The following is a 17645-nucleotide window of genomic DNA, read 5'->3' as shown; positions in this document are numbered from 1 at the left end:
CCTCTTTGATCCAAACTAGAACGGCAAAACAACCAAATATTCGTTGGCAATGACAACCCGTCACCAGCACTGGTGTGTTGATGTTGCTGTAGTGTACATGTACCGCTGTCCCGTCGCTACAGTGACGCCCGCTGTCAGCTGCCCTGTTGTATCGGAGAGGGGCACCTGCAGAGACATCCAGTCCATCTCTCTCCATCTCATGGGCCGGGCTGAGTGGCTGGCTCCCGTCGGTTGGATCCAGCAGTTTATAAGGCGCCCCAGACTCCTAACCTTCTTGGGCATAGTTTCTGCAATTTAAAAGACCGTGTCTGCAGGTCCACTCCAACCTAAATTGACGAACCCCATTCTCTCCAGCCATCCAGGTGCGACGGCGCTGACGGGACCTCCTTCCAGCGCCTTTGTTTAGCGGAGCATTGCGCTACCTTGCAACGTGACGGAACGGGATCCTTCGTCTCACCACTTTGACTAAAACAAACACAGGCAGGTATGAGGCACGTTTTTGACTTTCAAACATTGACGTATAACGGAGGCAACTTTCAAGATATCAGAATGGAGTACAGAAGTAGAGTAGGTGAGAGAATAACCGTAGGCGTACTCACTGCAACGATAGATACGCCACAACGAATAGTTACCGTTACCGGACGATAACAGTAACAGGAGACGCGCGCCAATAACAATAACCTCTAACTTTTGACTTCTTCTCCTGCCCCTTTTTGCGCCTACATACCTTTACGGGGATGCTGCCCGCTCTGTAATACACTGCATACAGTTTGCACCTTGCTTCAACGTCACCTTATCATCTTTGGTTTACTCTACTTCGACCTTCACCCCCTAATTCTGAGTGTATCTGCGAACTTACACCTTCACTCTAGCTCGGGAATAATATCACCTTTCCTACCAGCCACGTCGCCATCGTGTTTCACCGACCCTGCTGGTTCGATCGGAACCACTCTACCTGCCGCTCTCCTATCCGTCGTTGGCCCGTTCGGCCCCAACCCGACCAGCAATTCCGATCATCGTCTCCAACAAAAAGTTGACCGCCGTCTGCGAGCCCCTGGAGGGTTAAACCGCTTCCCACGACTGAGACGAATTCGACGAGTACTTGTGAGCCACGGCATGTTTCGCTACCGAGGATCTTTCACCTTCTTCCTTCAAGAGATTGTCCAGGTTTCCCAGCATCAACCGCAAGAACAACAACAGCAACACCCTACTTCAGCAGCCCCCCAGTAGGCTGGCCAACCATCAACCGCCCAATCTTCCACCATGGCCGACCCGAACCGATCCAGCTCGACCAGTCTGCCTGTGCCAACACATTTGCGCAAAGAGAGTGTTCTGCAATCAGGGACCCTTGAGGAACTACCCACAATTACCCAGGCCCAGGTGTTTGGCGTTCCATCACCAATCGGCTCTGACCAGTTCGACTTCGCAACCAAGGCGAGCTCTCCGAGGACACCGAGAGCGAATGACAGCCCGTCCGCCTCCGACTACCTGAACGGAGGTCAACCACACCCCGACGGTATCTCCTCCGGACCGGAGCAAGGCCCGCCCGCCTGGTTGCCGCTTCAAGATGTCAACGCAACCACCAATCGCTCCTCCGTCCCCTCAACCCTTCCTACAGCTGGCACAGGTCCTTCCGACGTACCCTACTCCGAACGTAGCGTACAGTTCGCCAACAACGATATCGTCCTCGAACCCCCACCCGTCATACACCACGAGCGCCATGGCTCATGGGATCACAAAGATACCATGAACAGGATTCGAGGGTCCAGTTTCATGACCAAGTTGAAGGAGCTCGCCGGCCCCAGCACCTCCCAGACTTTCAAGTCTCCAAGCTACCCGCCCGAGATTAACTCTACAGCTAGCTCTCCAACCGTGTCACGCCACCGTCATCCCCGATCAGTCGACGACCGTAGCGACGAAGATGCCGACGCAGAGGAGACCGCCGATGAGAGGGTAGGGGAGTCACAGATTCGACAAAAGAAAAAGAGACGGATTAGGCGACCAAAGTTCGAATCCTTCTCGACTCCCAACACACCTCGAATCGAGCAAGAGCCGACCACGCCCGGTGGACATGCCCGCTTCGGGTTTATACGTCGCTCTACGTTATCAGATATCGGGGATCGTGGAGGCCTTTCCGAGGGCGAAGGCAGGGACCAAATCGCCAGACAGCGCATCAACAGAAGGACGAATCTATGGATGTCGAATCGGCCAGATGGTGAGGGTGACGAGCTTGAATCTCCCCGTAGGATCGGGCAGCATCTTCGCCGCTTCTCCAATCTCGGCGGTGGGGCTTCTGACGGTGATGCCACCCCGAGGAGGCCCTTTTTCGGCACAGACAGGGCTGCAACTTTTGGTGCTCAAAAATGGCGTCAAGTCAAGAGTACTTTGCGCCTGTTACGACAGAAGAGGGATGACCAATACGACTATTTCAAGTCTGCTGAGCTCATGGCCGAGCTTACCGCAGTTACACCGGCTGTCTTGATGTTCGCCAGTATGATCCAGCGTGACGAACATGGAAATAAGAGAATCCCCGTCCTTCTCGAACAGCTGAGACTCCGGATCAAGGACAGTGCGCCTCTTCCAGGCAAGGATAGCGAGAGACATGTCCTGTTCACCATCGAACTCGAGTACGGTAGCGGCCCCAGTCAGATGAAGTGGACCGTCAAGCGTCACATAAAGGAGATCATGAACCTCCACTTCAAATACAAGATCAACCCCCCTAAAGACAAGCTTACACTACACCGCTTGCCAGAGGGTAGTACTAGGCCCAAACAGCCGAATTTCCCTATTTCCGCTTTCCCTTACTTACGCGCAGTAAGAGGCTTAGAGGACGACGAGGAACAGGAACCACAAGAACCACTCGAGCCCCCTCGCATACTCGAAGATCCCGCTGGTGAGGCGACTGCCGGGGAAACGGCTGTTGAGGGCACCGATGTCGAAGAAAATGGCAGGCCGCAGGTACGGAAAAAGAAGTCTCGCATGGGTGCTTTTGGTGGGCGCCGCAAGAACTCGGCCATGGGTTCCAAGGGTGATCTCAATCAGATGGCTCTTGACGCCGTCACCAAGAAGAGAAAGTACATCGAGCAGCAGCAGAGGATTCTGGAAAAGTATTTGCAAGAGATGGTCCGTTGGCTCATGTTCCGGGCAGACAGCAACCGACTCTGCCGATTCTTGGAGCTTTCTGCTCTTGGAGTCCGCCTTGCTGCCGAGGGAAGCTACCACGGCAAGGAGTGTTACCTCCACATTCAGTCCTCCAAGGGACTCGATTTCCGGAGGGTCCTGACACCGGGCAAGGTTATCGCTAGGCACAGCAAGAAGTGGTTCCTTGTTCGCCAGAGTTATATCGTTTGCGTTGAGTCCCCGGAGAACATGAACATTTACGACGTTTATCTTGTCGACCCCAAGTTCAAGATTGTTTCTAAGAAGGACAAGAACAAGTACCTCAACGCCAACGCCAACGAGGGCGAGGAGGATCTCGAGAACTTTGACCTAACCACGGCGGCTAAGAAGAAGTCCAAGTCCTCCAACCACCACACCCTCAAGATCATGACGTCCGAGAGGAAGATCAAGCTGTTCTCCCCCAGCCAGCATCTCATACAGCAGTTCGAGGAGTCCATTCTGGAGATGCTCAAGAGTACGCCATGGCATCAACGGAATCGATTCGGAAGCTATGCACCTGTTCGTACGGGCGTATTCGCCCAATGGCTGGTCGACGGTCGGGACTACATGTGGAATGTCTCAAGAGCTATCAGTATGGCCAAGGACGTCATCTACATTCACGACTGGTGGCTGAGTCCGGAGTTGTACATGAGGCGACCCGCTTGCATCAGTCAAAAATGGCGTCTCGATCGTCTACTCCAGAGAAAGGCCCAGGAAGGCGTCAAGATTTTCGTCATTGTCTACCGAAACGTCGAGGCCGCAGTTCCAATTGACTCGGAGTACACCAAGTTTTCCCTACTGAACCTGCACCCTAACATCTTTGTTCAAAGATCACCTAATCAGTTCAAGAAGAACCAGTTCTTCTTCGCTCACCACGAAAAGCTGGTCATTGTCGACCACGATATTGCATTCGTCGGCGGTATAGATCTGTGTTTCGGTCGTTGGGACACACCGCAGCATCCTGTGACTGATGACAAGCCCACCGGATTCGAGCCTGATTCGTACAATCTGCCCAAGGACGCAGAGCATTGCCAAATGTTCCCTGGAAAGGACTACTCGAACCCTCGTGTCCAGGACTTTGTCAGGCTCCATGAGCCATACGAGGAGATGTACGACAGGTCTAAGGTTCCCAGAATGCCGTGGCATGATATCGCCATGCAGGTTGTTGGCCAGCCAGCCAGAGATCTCACCCGCCATTTCGTTCAGAGATGGAATTATGTGAGACGCGGCCGGAAGCCCACGAGACCTACACCGTTCTTGCTGCCACCTCCTGACTGCAGCAGGGAGGAACTCGAGGCCGCAGGCTTGAATGGAACCTGCGAGGTACAAATGCTCCGTTCAGCATCGACGTGGTCGATCGGTATCGATGAGACCGAACACAGTATCCAGTCCGCCTACGTCAAGATGATTGAGGAGTCTGATCACTTTGTCTACATGGAGAACCAGTTCTTTGTGACCAGCACAGAGACGCTGAACGTGAAAATCGTCAACCGCATCGGTGATGCTCTGGTTGAGCGTGCTATGCGTGCGCACGAAAAGGGCGAGGACTGGCGCGCAGTCATTATCATCCCACTGATGCCCGGTTTCCAAAACGAGGTCAATGACCAGGATGGAACCAGTGTTCGTTTGATTCTCCAATGCCAGTACCGGAGTATCTGCCGCGGAGAACACTCCATCTTTGGCCGTCTTAAGGCTGCCGGCATCAACCCGGAGGACTACATCCAGTTCTTCAGCCTGCGTCAATGGGGTAAACTTAAGAACAACACCCTGACGACCGAACAACTTTACATTCACGCCAAGTGTATTATTGTCGATGACCGCATCGCCTTGATCGGATCGGCCAACATCAATGAGCGGTCTATGCTTGGAAACCGTGATTCGGAATGTGCGGCTGTTGTTCGTGACACCGACATGATCTGGTCCACAATGGGTGGGAAGCCTTACCAGGTTGGTCGTTTCGCTCACACTTTGCGTCTCCGACTGATGAGGGAACACTTGGGCTTGGATACCGATGAGATTCAAGAGGAAGAACGCCAGGCAGAGCTAGATGAAGCCGAGGCAAGGGCTGAAATGGAACAACGCACGGAACACCACATGGAGCATCCGAACTTGGAATATGGCGAATTCCATGACGACTCAGAAGACTCTATGATCCCCGAGAGCTCGTCCAGGAGACGCAGGTCATCACATATGTCGTCTCATATTCCACCCAGCACGCCGCCGCCACCGCAACTCCCTCGTCATAGAGCGCATAGTTTCAATCATGACGTTGAGATGCAGGAACTCCCAAGGCCAGACTCCAAGGGCAAATCTGTTGCCGGTAGAGACAGCCATGGGCATGGGCATGGGCATGCCGGCGAGAGGCACAGACGGGAAGTGGAAGGACATGGTCCTGATCATTGGAAGGCTGCTCAAATGCAAGGTATCGACGAGGGCAGAGACTCAGTCGTGGTGAATGGCCGCGAAGTGCTGGTCCACGATATCGCTGCAGAGGGCAGAGGCACTCTGGACAGCCCGCATGAACCCCACGAGCTTCGCACCCGACTTCACGATGCTGCATCTCCTTCTGAAAGCATCGGCAACGAGTACATGCCGCCGATGCCGCCGTTTAACAGACGGACTACGGAGCAGCTTGGCCTCCCTAGAGCCAATCAGTTGCCTGTATTGCCTGTTGTGGACGATACCGATATTGGTGGACCGCCTGTCCAGATCACAGCAAATGGCACTCTATCTCACAGCCAGATGGCCATGAACATTGAGCTCGCCAACATTGACAAGGACTGCATGCGGGACCCTCTCAATCCAGTCTTCTACGATGATGTTTGGTCTCGTGTCGCTGAGAATAACACCAAGATCTACCGCCGCGTCTTCCACACCATGCCAGATTCTGCAGTAACAAACTGGGCCGAGTACAAGGAGTTCAAGGCTAACGAGCGGGAGTTCAAGAAGCAGTTCGAGGGTGGCAAGACGAGTGAGGAAGTCAATGAGAAGAACGCAGTAGCTTCCGGGCATGGACAGACCAGCGCTGGGGCCGGTATTGCCGCACCTGGTCCGGCTCAACTCAGCAAGAGCTTGACAGAGAAGCTGGTCACCCCTGTCTCTAAGCTTAGCGGCGGTGGTGACAAGGGCGCTCGGGAACGCACTGGCTCAAATACGACGATGGACGAGAAAGACCACGCCCGCAAGGCCCAGACCTTCCCACTCGATGCCGAAAAGACCGCGATGTTGGCGGCGTCGCAGAATAACGGCGAACGCCCGCCCACAGCAACACCCAAAGACGGCGCTGATTCAAACCAACATAACGACAACTGGGGATCTGGAATCTTCCTAAGCGCCAACAACGCCACCACCAATAACAAGGAGCGACACGCCACCTTCTCCAACAATAACCAAGATTTTAACCACCCTCCCCCAACCTCAGCTAGCGGTAACTCCACCACCACCATGGCCGACAACACCAACAACGCAACCCCCAACAGCGCCGCCGCAGTGTCCTCGGACAACACAGCAACCAGCGCATCCGCCACGGGCACTAATGGTGCCGGTGTCAAGCCAGCCGCGTCTACCCGGCAGCAGCGTCGTAGGGCGAACACGGGCCGTAGTAAACGCGGGTACAACCCCTTCGACGCGCAGACGCTGAACCCCGCAGAGGCCGAGGAGACTCTGAGGCTGATGCAGGGCACGCTGGTCCAGTTCCCGTATGACTGGCTGGTTACGGAGGAGAATAACGGGAATTGGTTGTTCCAGGTTGATCAAGTGGCGCCTTTGCAGATCTAGTAAGTTTTTTTTCCTCCCCTAAAGTGACCTGTGAAACCGAGAAAACGGACGGGGGCTAACCACACGGTGTTTGTTTTAGTAACTAAATCTTTTATTGTCTGCTGTGTTGTTGTTGTGTTGTTGTTGTGTTGTTGTTGTGTTGTTGTTGTGTTGTTGTTGTGTTGTTGTTGTGTTGTTGTTGTGTTGTTGTTGTGTTGTTGTTGTGTTGTTGTTGTGTTGTTGTTGTGTTGTTGTTGTGTTGTTGTTGTGTTGTTGTTCCACGGCTATGCTGTTCACAATCCTACTTCCATCCTGCTGTTCTCGGCAGCACTCACCTTTTTCCCGTTCAGTTCTTTCTTCAACTTCACTGTTTTTTTGTTTTTTTTAACTCAATCTTCGCAATAACATGTAATCAATGGGGCGGCGATGGCGGAAGATACACAAAACGAATTTATTTACAGTAACACTTCAGTATTCATGGCAAGGCGTTGTTGGCTTGGTGGGGTTTGACATATCATCTTGTTTGTGGCTGTAACCATTCGGGATATACCGGTGGTGGCAAGAGCCTCTTGCTTTTTCTCGAGTCATTCTTTGTTCTCGTTCTCAGCTTATACACCTATTCATTTATCCATCTATCTATCTATCTATCTGTAGCTATTACTAGTTTTGTTGTTAAGTTCACACACCGCTGTCTTCAAAACGCAGGTAGTGTGTATCTGTCCTTTAAACTCTTGTACACTATAGTATATTTATTTAGTATCTTTTGTATACCGAAAAATATCCTTGGACACTACCGTACGTGTCAGCGTTCTAGGAAGAGCTGGGGATGTTATAGTAGTGACGCTTTTGTAAAGTGTTACCATAATATTCCACGCAACGTATCATATGCCGTGATTACAGGTTCGTATAAATATAAGTTTACATACCAGTTAGGCATATATATGTAAGGAGGAGGAGATGGGCAGATATCCGTAAAGGGTCTTCATTCATATTTTTTCGCCGTAACCAATATAGGTAGGTTCCTGCTACTTCTAAGCTATCCATTCCTCATCACCCAAGCAAGTGGAAGCCAAGCTAAGACGGCCAAAAGCTGCATGTGACTATGGTCTCCAGGTTGATGTATATGGGCCCTGTTCCCACCAAAAGCGATTCAGCTGGCGGGATCAGACCAGATATCTGCCTGTGTATAGTTTGATCCAGGCTTCTTGTGTTTTACCAGCGCCCCCCCCCTTCCCCAGAATCCCACTTCAAACCTCTCTATCAAAGCTCAATATCGATACCAAGATCCATGGCGCCAATAATCTCATCATCCATCAGCGGCGCCGAAATCACCGGCAAGCCGTTCTTCTTTTGTTGCTGCCTATGCTGCTCCTGCAACTTTGCAATATGTGGCAACACCCCGTTTGCGTTCCTGGTCTCGGCCTTGGATGGCGTACCCGGTGCGGGTGTGCCAGCCTTGGACGGACTAGGCGTGGGCTTCTCAGACGAGTCGTGCACAAACTTGGGTCGTGTGATGAGCCTGCGGCTCATATCCTCCTGCACGGCCTCGCCACGCTCAATCTTCTTCTCAATTTGACGGGCCCTGGCCCGCTCACGGAGCTGGGCCTTGCGCACCTCTTCGGCGTTCTTCCTGCGGTTCTCCATGTTCTTGAGCGCCAGCTTCTCCTGCTGGGTCAGGTCCTTCTTGCCGTCCTTCTTGGTAAGCGAGGTGCGGAAGGCAAGGCGAGGTACCTCGAGCTTTTCAAGACGCTCCTGGTAGCGGGCGATAGCAGCCTCGTCGTTGGCTTGGCGAGCAATGTCGAGTTGCTTCTTGATGTAGTCACGCTGGGCACCAGAGAATTTGGCTTGCAGGGCATTTTGACGCTTGAGCTTGTCTGAAAGCTCCTGCTCGGTCCAAGTCCGTTGAACGAGGCGGTTGATGTCGTCGATCTTGTCGATAAGGGTCTGTTTGTCCGGGAAGGGGACGCCCTCGTTGAGACAGACTTGTTTGTAACGGTTAAACTCGGCCTATTGACGCTCAAATTAGTGATACGTCAAGTGAGGAAAGGAAAGGGTTGCATACGTCTGTGAACTTTCGGTCGGAACATGTGATCAAAGGCCACTCGCGAACGGCTTTGCCGTGGGCAGCCTTGACATACATGTCGACAACCATTTGGTGACCCTGATGATCTTCCAAGGCGTAAGCCTTACCGGTGGTGAAACCTGTTCGCTGAATGTTAGTGACCCGCATATGAAACATGAGTGTCCCGGAAACAAACTTACCCTTAATGAGAGCCATACGGTAGACATCCTGGCGAGTATCGGGGTCGGGACCAATGTTCAGACGAACAAAGCATCCTGTGAGAGCCTCATCAAAGCCGGGATAGAAAGCAACCTCAGCGAAGCGACTACGGCCAACACGAACACGCTCAAAGTCTCGAAGCTCGGCAGGTGGACTCTCCCTGCTCTCTGGCGAACGAGACCTGTGCTTCTTTTTGCTCGGGCCATCCCATTCAACATCGCTATCATCACGGCCTGGGCTGCGTCGGTACGAAGGCGAACGCTTACGACGATCATTCTCCCGCTCCCGCTGCTCCTTGCGGTTGGAGCGTTCCTCCCGGGCCCGCCGGAGGGAATCCATCTTGTCGTCGGCCTTGGTGCGAGCCCGTGATGTCTTGCGTGACGAATCATCGAGCTCGGCTAAGCTTGCCTTGCGTTTCTTCTCTTGGTTGACCTTTAGCTGACGAAGCATGCGGTTCTGGCGGATACGCTCGTTCTCCTCTCGACGTTCGGCCAGGATCTGTTCCCTTTCGATTTCTCGCATGCTCATGATCTGCTCCTTCTCTTCGTAGTCGCGGAAGAGACCGTCGACAGGGTATTGGTTCACCTCATCGTCAACACTACGCCTCGCCGGCGAGGCATCCGAGTCTGAGTCTGATTCGTCCATGGGGGCAGAAGCTTGGGAGTCCGGGGACCCCGGCGCCAAGCTGTCGTAGTCATGTTTTTTAGCCATGATGATAATGATGAGGATGTTGAGCAGAATGGTGTTATGGAGAATGGAGAGCAGCATCGTGAAGGGAGAGGTTAACGGAATAAAGAGGGAAAAGAGGCAAGAAGGGAGGAGCGAGGAGCGAGGGGTAAATAAAGGCAAGCAGGAGGCTGAGGTTAATGTGCTGCATGGACAGGGAAAGCGGCAGCCTTAGGGCTACCTTGGAAAGCATGGTGAAGGGGAAGATGAGCACTTACGCCTGGTTTTCATCCTCCGACTCGTCATCACTCCTACCACGTTTCCTGCCCACTGACTTCTTCGCCGGTCCCCTGGCGGACGTGTCCTTCTTCCTCGAAGGATCTGGTGACGGTGAGCGGGAATCGTCCCTGCTCATGTCCATAGCCTCATCTCCGCTGTCGTCGGAGACGTCACCGCCAGCAAGGGCGAGCAACTCGTCGTCGATATCTGACATGATCGCTTGTGTGTCGGGGCCTGTCGGTCTTTAATGAATAGGGTTGGTGTTCTGTGCCTGTGATGCTAGGGCTATGCAATGGCTTGCGCGCAAAGCAGGATTCGATGGCAAACCGTCGGGTGCAGATGGTGACCGAGATCCGATCTGAGATGCGCGAGATTGCGTCGAGGTAAAGCCGACTGTTTCGTCGAGTCGAATGTAGGTACTGTTGGTGGATGAGTATGACCGAGACCACTAATGTCCTCCCAAGTGTGATTCAACAATGCGCCAAAAAAGAAATGTGTCGGTATTCAATCGGGTGGTGTTGATGAGGCGAAGGGAGCGACGGATGGGCGAGGAAGAGACAAGAAAGTCCAAGTCGGAATATTTAAGAAAGTTTAAAAAGGGAGGTGAACTCTCCTATTGTCCAGCAGTTATTATCGGGAAGGAATTCAATGGGGTCTTGCGGTCCAGGCTGATGGCAAGGCAAGCAACTGGGCGGCGCGACCTGGAACACTCCACCCGCTGGTGTGCGACGGACGGTTGGACATCCAATGCTTGGCGAAATAAATGGGTGGTCAAAGCGCCCAGAAGTTCCACACCGCCTAAAGGTTGAAGTTCTATTGCCGGACCGGCAACTGTAAATTGGGTCTAGCTCAGTGGCCTTGCACCCCTGGCTTACCAACGTCATCGCATGTGCAGCAATGGAGCTTCCCCGGCCGGCCGGCGCGCCGTGATTTTGTAAGTGGGCCGATTTTCTAGAACTGGAACCCGGTCTCAGGTCCCGACTTTCACTCGGCCTCGGCGTATCTCCCCCGAACTCACTACCCTCACCATCGATTTCATCCAGTCTGTGCAACATCGTATTCTCCACAACCTCATCGCAGTTCTTGCTTCAACCCGGAAGATCAAGAAGACAATCACAGCCATAATGCTTCGCCCAGCAACCCGTCCAGCCCTCGCGGCCACCAGACAAGTCCGGCAATGCGCCGCGCGCTTCCTCTCCTCCCCGGCCTCACCTGACACCAGCTCCTCGAGCGTCAACAACGCTTCCACAACTCCCAGAACCAACTCAACATCACCACCACCAAACTCCAAGTCGTCGTCGACAAATTCCAAGGGTAAAAAACCCCTCACTGCCGAGCAGCGTGAGTTCCTCTCATCCGCCCTGCGCGTCAACCAGGCCGGTGAGCTAGCCGCCACCCTCATCTACACGGGACAGACCCCGCCGCTTGTCACCCGGGACCCCTCGCTGCGTCCGCTCATGAAGCACATGTACGACCAAGAGGCGGCGCACCTGCGCACCTTCAACGATCTGATCTACCGGCACCGCGTGCGGCCCACGGCGCTGTACCCGCTTTGGTCGGTCATGGCCTCGGGATTGGGCTGGGGAACTGCTATGCTGGGCAAAGAGGCGGCCATGGCGTGCACCGAGGCGGTTGAGACGGAGATTGGCGGGCATTATAATGCGCAGATCCGCAGGCTGCTGGAGATGGTTAGTGAGTGGGAGGCCGAGGGGTATGAAGTTGGGGCCGAGTTTAGGGATCTGATCAACACGCTGAGGAGGATACGGGATGAGGAGCTGGAGCATCTGGATCACGCGGTTGAACATGATGCGCAGAAGGCGGAGCCGCATTGGTTGTTGACGGGAGTGATTAGGGCGGGGTGCAGAGGAGCTATTTGGGTCAGTGAAAGGGTGTAGTAGGAATGGGGTTCGTCTTTGAAGTTGGAGGTCAACGGGAACGTTAATTCATGGGTAGCATTGTGTCGACAAACACAGCGAAGTTTGTTGGGGCAAGCTCCAAGGAGCATCCGCAGCATGCTCTGAAAAGCACGGATAACAGACAGGTCCGTTTGTATTATTAACTTATCGGGAGGCAGGCTTTGAAGCAAAAGATGCGAAGGCACCGTTCAGAATACTCTTTCGCTTACTCTTTCCAGGCACCCCGACGACAAGACTTGATCACAGACGATCTCTTTCGTACGCTTCACCACTTCGAGAATGTCTCTTGGGGGAAGCTCATGTGAAAGATACAAAGGGCGGTATCTAGGCCTCCCTTCTATCCTATGTGCGTTGTTCACGGAGTTTTATAGGGCTTGGAGATGGCGACACGGACAATTGGAATTATGGGCTGCATTACAAGTATGAAGTTGCCGTGACTTTGGTTTCAGATCCAGTTACCCTCGTGGCTGCTGCTCCGGTCGGCGGTAAGTGACACTTGCTTGGGTGAATTCCCCATGTCGACAACATCAGCGCTTTCGTTAATCTCGTTTCGTCTCAAAGCGCAACATAAAGGATTTAGGATTCAAATGGCGTGATCTTCTTGGGGAAGGGGGTTTGAGTATCCGATTGAGGACCTGGGAGGACTGGAGTGAGGCTCTTAGCCGAACCCGGAGGAAAATGAGGTCAGTGACACGACGATCACATTGTGCTGAGGGCCTTGATAGGGGCTCGCCCCTCATTAACAGGAATGTGCCGGTGAATTCTGGAGCAAGTGATAATGCAACAAAACATATGGAGCCGGCCGAAGATGCAATCGTCAGCCTATCCTTGACGCACAAAATAAAGTAGAAAGAGGGGTTCGAACGGGAGAAAAGATAGGTTCCATATCTTTTTGACGGAGATGGGAAAACCACTCGTTGTATTTCACCACTCAACACCATACTTCCGAGCCATTCCCGACCGTGATGATCTGTGCCTCACTCACCAGCATCACTGTCATCACTATCACCGCGCGGGGGCATCACATACTCAATCTGACCAAAAAAATAAAATGAAAAATGAACAGAAGCATAACATCACCTTATATGCTTTTGCCCCGTCCATATGATAATGATAGGTGGTGCAATGGAGAGTAAGAGAGCGAGCGTAAGTGATCATCAGTCACAGTGACCAAACCCACGTGGTCTGTTTGATCATTTCAACCACTCTCCACACAAAAACACGCACACACAGAAAATAGGATCATCATATCGATGTGATGTTCACTTGCCGTAAAAACCACCCACACACATCACAACACCACCTCGTCACACAAAACCATTAGTGTAGAGTCTAACATTCTCCTCATGCCCCTGTCCCATGGGACATGCCCCCCTGTCGCGCCCAGTAACAATGCGCCGCAACCCACCCAGGCTCGCCAGGCCACCGTCCACTCCTAACCCATCACTGTGATTCTCCCCTGAAACGATCAGGTACGCTAGCATTTTGAGGTTTCTGATTGGCCAGAAAGGCATAAAGGCTCACAACTCCCGGCGCTTGCAGACATGTTAGACACATTGTCACCAACCAATCAGAGCGGGGATTCGGTCGTTTCGGTTGCCGCTTTGGATTGATTGGGGTCTGGACGACTGGTGTACCTGTTGAACAATTTTTTTTGCCTTTTGGTGTTTGGGAAGATTGCTGGGAGGGAGAGACTGGAAGTAGGTTTCGCTTGGAATTATTGAGGACTCGAGGGAGTTACACGTGGGACTTGGAGCGGCGGCGGTGGCGGTAAGAAAAGGACAGGAGAGGACGGATGCAAGTATGAGGACCAGGCCGCCGACCGCCGCTGGCCACTCCTATGGGCATGGACTCGGGAAGGCGAGAAGCCGTTCTTTAATATAGCAATGGAAAGACAAAGTGCCGAATGCAACAACAGTTCAGTGATGGGATTTGTTGATTGTGTGTGGGACAACATGATAATCGACTAGGTTCAACCAGGCACGCCCAGGCACAGTAGTAGGGGGGATTAGACGCAGGCGAATCTCGGCGTCACACAACGACAGGTGAAGATCTCGTCCGCATTGAAAGATTGGGCATCGTCAGATCACGGTAGGGTACGGGGCATTGGGTCCTTTTAAGCTACTACAATACGCTAAACCTAGCAGATACACTAGATCCTCTGGACTCTTGGAGAGGCAACCACTGAGCGAGTGAGAAAGAAAAGAGGGCCTGTGGTGTTGACCATTAACGTTGCACATATACATCTCTTGGGAGTAGGAGTAGCCGCCGAAGCACATCGCGTCTATACAATACATATCCACCTACCACCTACACTTTTACCTCCCAAACGCCCTGTCTTTCTTCTTTTTTTTTTTTTTTTTGGTCACGCCTCCTTCCCGATTCCGTTCCATTTTTCTCATTCTCGCATTTCCTCTTCCCACTGTCATACCATCCATCACCCGACTTTGACAGTCGCGCGTCGCATTTCCTATCGGTTTTCGACCTTGCTTGCCGGGCAACGCAAAAAAGTGGTCTCACCTCATCCGATATTGACCCCTTCAACACACCAGACCGACATCTCACTGTAATCTCATCACTACGAGGCCGGGCCTTTGGAATAAGAGACAACAGTGGCAGTCGTATAAAGGGAGGAAGAGAACCCCCATCAACCACGGTCATGTCGTCAAACGCCAACTACGAGCCGGATGCGAACCCCGGAAGCGTCGGTGCTGGTCCAATCATGGGGGACGATGGAAGTATCGCTGGTGCGTCCGGGACGTCGACGAACAACGTCGGGCTATCCCAAGGTGGTCTGATTGCCATTATTGTGGTTGTTTGTGTCGTCACCATATTCGGTGGTAAGTTTTCCTCTAGGACACCAGAAATACCGCATGGACCGAACAAGCAATTGACACAATCCCAACAGTCAGCAGCGCAGTTCTCTTCTTCATGGCGAAGAAGCATGAGTGGAAGGTCAGGGAGACCATCCGACGGTCGGCAAAGAGGGTCGTCACGGCTTTGACACCACGACGCAGCGAGTTCCCCAGATCAGTCAAGGGATCTTTCCGATCAACCCGATCTCAACATAAGGGCCGCGTGAGGATCGATGATGTGCCACCAACACCCCGCATTAAACCCGAACACCTGGATTTGGAGAAGGGCTTGGAGAAGCCGGAGAAGTCGGGAAAAACACGCATCAACTTTAGCCGCAAGTGAGCCGGTGTGGCAAACTAGGGTAGTAGATTGGAGGACAGCACGAGTTGAGATAAATAATGAACCATTTGGTGACGAAAATGGCAAGCTTGGGGTATATTTTGGGTATCGCTTGGTCGCGCGAGCCTATTGCTTTGCGACTCATATTCGGAAAGAGGAAACGCCGTAGACGGTAATGATGGTTTTCAGCCGGTTCACCACGGCCTGGGGAGTTGATATGAAAGATACCATGACTTCTTCACATGTATGATATATAGGGTTGGACCGATAGGGTTCTGGCGTTTTACAGTCGTCTAAAGGTGTTCGTGCTCGCACTTCTCCTCCCATCATCTCTCCTCCGTTTTGGTGCCGCCTCGGGCTCGGCCTGCTTCTTCTTCTTGGACTCGGGCACGAAAGTGATCTTCTGCTCGCCGACCACGTCCGTACGGGTCTTGGTGACGCGCCCAGTCTTGGGGGCTCTTTGGCCGAATGCCGTATCCTTCGCCTTGCCGCCCGCGATCTTGGACGACGAAACCTGCATGACCACATCATCCTTGCTCTTCTTCTTCCGAATGTCCTCGACTTCGCTCTCGGGATCGCTTTCGTCATCGCTGTTGCTGGTAACTGAAGAGTCGTCCTTGACGTGCTGTACTGCAACTTCTTGTCCGCCAACCTGGGTGCTGGGGTTGAGGGCCCTGAATTCGTAGGACATCTCATCGACCTTGAACTCCTCATCCTCGAACAGCTTGCCGAAACGGTCATCGCCCAAGACACCAGCGGCAATCTTCTTCTTGTCGGAACGATCCACGATCTTGTCGACAAGCTTCTGGTTGACCTTGACCTTCTTGACACCTCTGATACGACTCTCACGGGCCTTCTCAACCTTCTCCTTGACGCGCTTGGCCCGCTCCTCTTCCCAAACATAAGGGTTGGCAATAAGACGAGCCTGATCGTACAGCTTGGAATGTACAAAGTAACCGTGCATGTACGGGCGCAACAGGTTGGTCTTGCCAACCAAGTGAGCCAAGCTGAGCTGCTTGAGTTCGGGTATCGTAAGGAACTTGTAGTTGTCGTATGTGTCGACGCGCTTCTCGTTCTCCATTTCGTGCACCATGTTGTCGAGGAAATGGCACCACCTGGGAGCTAGGCCGAGGTTGGGAATAAAGAAACTGTGCATTTGCTTGCCCTCGTTCGCGGTCAATAACATGCCGGAATCGGGGACATGCGCCACGTGGTTGATTTCGACGGTTGGTTCGATCGAGGTCCAAAGGTCGCCAGTCTGTTCGTCCCAGAGCTTGATAATTCTCTTGTCGGCCGTAAGAAGCTTCTTTTCCTCGGTAGGAGTCGTCAAGTGGATGATGTTCTTGATGGGAAGACCCATGCCCTGATCCTTCTTCATAAGCGGGCGAGGGTTTCTCATGTCGAAAACTTGAACAATACCCGTGCTTGTTCCGAGCGCAATGGAGAGGCCGTCCCTGCTGTAATCCAATGCAGTAACCTCGCCTTCCTGGCCACCCAAAACAGCGACGCGATTCCTGCTGCGAGGATCGTAAAATTCGACTGTGCCAATGCTTGTTCCAAAGGCGCAAAGACCATGTGTAGACTCGGCGACCGTCGCGACATTGACCGCTCCGACATGGATGCTGCCCTGAAGACCAGCACCGGGCGCATCTTCACCAACATCCACCTGCCATGGCCTCAAAAACTGGCCGCGCTCCAGATCAAGGCGGAAAACCTCACCCAAGCCAGAACCATCTGCGCTCAAGCCGACAGAGGGAATGAGCACTTCTGTACTTTGGCGAAGATATGCGAGGTCTCTGCCGAAACGCGGGAGCCTGACTTCGTAGTGGCATCCCATGGGGGTATGGAATTCGATCGAACGGTCGGATTGGAGGTGTACGCTCTTGGTGTAATCTTGGCTGAGCATGAGGAAGGTGGTGTTTTCGGATTTTGTGTGGCGAGCGAAGGACAGCGACAATTCCTGGGTGTTGTGAACGTGGAACTGGGGCTTGTAGGTACCGGAGCTCATGATCCAGTTGCCATCTTCACTGACGCGGACGCAGTTACTAGCCTCCTCGAAGTCGAAGTTTTGGAGGAGCTCGAAGTTGTTGAGTTCTTCGGGTTCATACTTGGCCGATCTCTTTCTGCGGCGGGCGAGCCATTCTGGAAGGGGTCGGGCAGTCGACGGCCCAGATACGGTGTATCTGCATAGGTTGTTAGCATTTCACAACAGGTTTCTGATTCCACGGAAAATTAGACATACACTGGCACCGCGCCGGGATTTGTCAACTTCATGGTGGGTGGTGTTGTTGGTGGTGATGGATGGGGCAAGGATGCAAGATGCTGGAGAAAGAGAAAGCTTCAAGGGAATCTGCTGAAGGGAAGTTTTGGAGAATAACCCTAACCCGTATCTG

The 17645-nt window shown here is 53.0% G+C and overlaps 5 protein-coding genes across 5 annotated transcripts; 3 read left to right on the top strand and 2 right to left on the bottom strand.

The window, feature by feature from the left end:
* Positions 1 to 1263: 1263 nt before the first annotated feature.
* Positions 1264 to 6936, top strand: SMAC4_06126 (uncharacterized protein; the record flags this gene model as incomplete). The annotated part of the gene is made up of 1 exon (XM_003344794.3): positions 1264 to 6936. One exon carries the CDS (start codon positions 1264 to 1266, stop codon positions 6934 to 6936), a length of 5673 nt encoding a protein of 1890 aa, XP_003344842.3.
* A 952-nt stretch (positions 6937 to 7888) lies between these two features.
* SMAC4_06127 (uncharacterized protein) lies at positions 7889 to 10726 on the bottom strand. The gene is made up of 4 exons (XM_003344795.2): positions 10141 to 10726; positions 9178 to 9881; positions 8978 to 9117; positions 7889 to 8922 (listed from the first exon to the last, which is right to left on the bottom strand). The coding sequence occupies exons 1-4, from the start codon at positions 10353 to 10355 to the stop codon at positions 8176 to 8178; spliced, it is 1806 nt and encodes a 601-aa protein (XP_003344843.1). The 5' UTR covers positions 10356 to 10726; the 3' UTR covers positions 7889 to 8175.
* A 539-nt stretch (positions 10727 to 11265) lies between these two features.
* SMAC4_06128 (uncharacterized protein) lies at positions 11266 to 12036 on the top strand (the record flags this gene model as incomplete). Its single annotated transcript, XM_003344796.1, has 1 exon — positions 11266 to 12036. The coding sequence occupies one exon, from the start codon at positions 11266 to 11268 to the stop codon at positions 12034 to 12036; it is 771 nt and encodes a 256-aa protein (XP_003344844.1).
* Positions 12037 to 14400: 2364 nt separating this feature from the next.
* SMAC4_06129 (uncharacterized protein) lies at positions 14401 to 15534 on the top strand. The gene is made up of 2 exons (XM_003344797.2): positions 14401 to 14897; positions 14966 to 15534. Exons 1-2 carry the CDS (start codon positions 14717 to 14719, stop codon positions 15253 to 15255), a joined length of 471 nt encoding a protein of 156 aa, XP_003344845.1. The 5' UTR covers positions 14401 to 14716; the 3' UTR covers positions 15256 to 15534.
* A 1-nt stretch (position 15535) lies between these two features.
* Positions 15536 to 17553, bottom strand: SMAC4_06130 (uncharacterized protein; the record flags this gene model as incomplete). The annotated part of the gene is made up of 2 exons (XM_003344798.2): positions 17495 to 17553; positions 15536 to 17435 (listed from the first exon to the last, which is right to left on the bottom strand). The coding sequence occupies exons 1-2, from the start codon at positions 17524 to 17526 to the stop codon at positions 15536 to 15538; spliced, it is 1932 nt and encodes a 643-aa protein (XP_003344846.1). The 5' UTR covers positions 17527 to 17553.
* Positions 17554 to 17645: the final 92 nt, after the last annotated feature.

Source organism: Sordaria macrospora, chromosome 7 (assembly GCF_033870435.1).
Source record: "Sordaria macrospora chromosome 7, complete sequence".
In the NCBI taxonomy this organism is placed as follows: Eukaryota; Fungi; Ascomycota; class Sordariomycetes; order Sordariales; family Sordariaceae; genus Sordaria; species Sordaria macrospora.
Note: the sequence above shows the minus strand (reverse complement) of the source record. Positions and strands in the feature narration are given on the sequence as shown.

Excerpts from the sequence above, each read along its gene's own strand:
- SMAC4_06127 (XM_003344795.2), bottom strand. The coding sequence starts at position 10,355 with ATGTCAGATATCGACGACGAGTTGCTCGCCCTTGCTGGCGGTGACGTC. Across the intron at positions 9,882-10,140 it reads TCGGAGGATGAAAACCAGGC|CTTGGCGCCGGGGTCCCCGG; the intron begins GTAAGTGCTCAT and ends TGACTACGACAG. Across the intron at positions 8,923-8,977 it reads CCGACCGAAAGTTCACAGAC|GCCGAGTTTAACCGTTACAA; the intron begins GTATGCAACCCT and ends GAGCGTCAATAG.
- SMAC4_06129 (XM_003344797.2), top strand. The coding sequence starts at position 14,717 with ATGTCGTCAAACGCCAACTACGAGCCGGATGCGAACCCCGGAAGCGTC. Across the intron at positions 14,898-14,965 it reads TGTCGTCACCATATTCGGTG|TCAGCAGCGCAGTTCTCTTC; the intron begins GTAAGTTTTCCT and ends CAATCCCAACAG.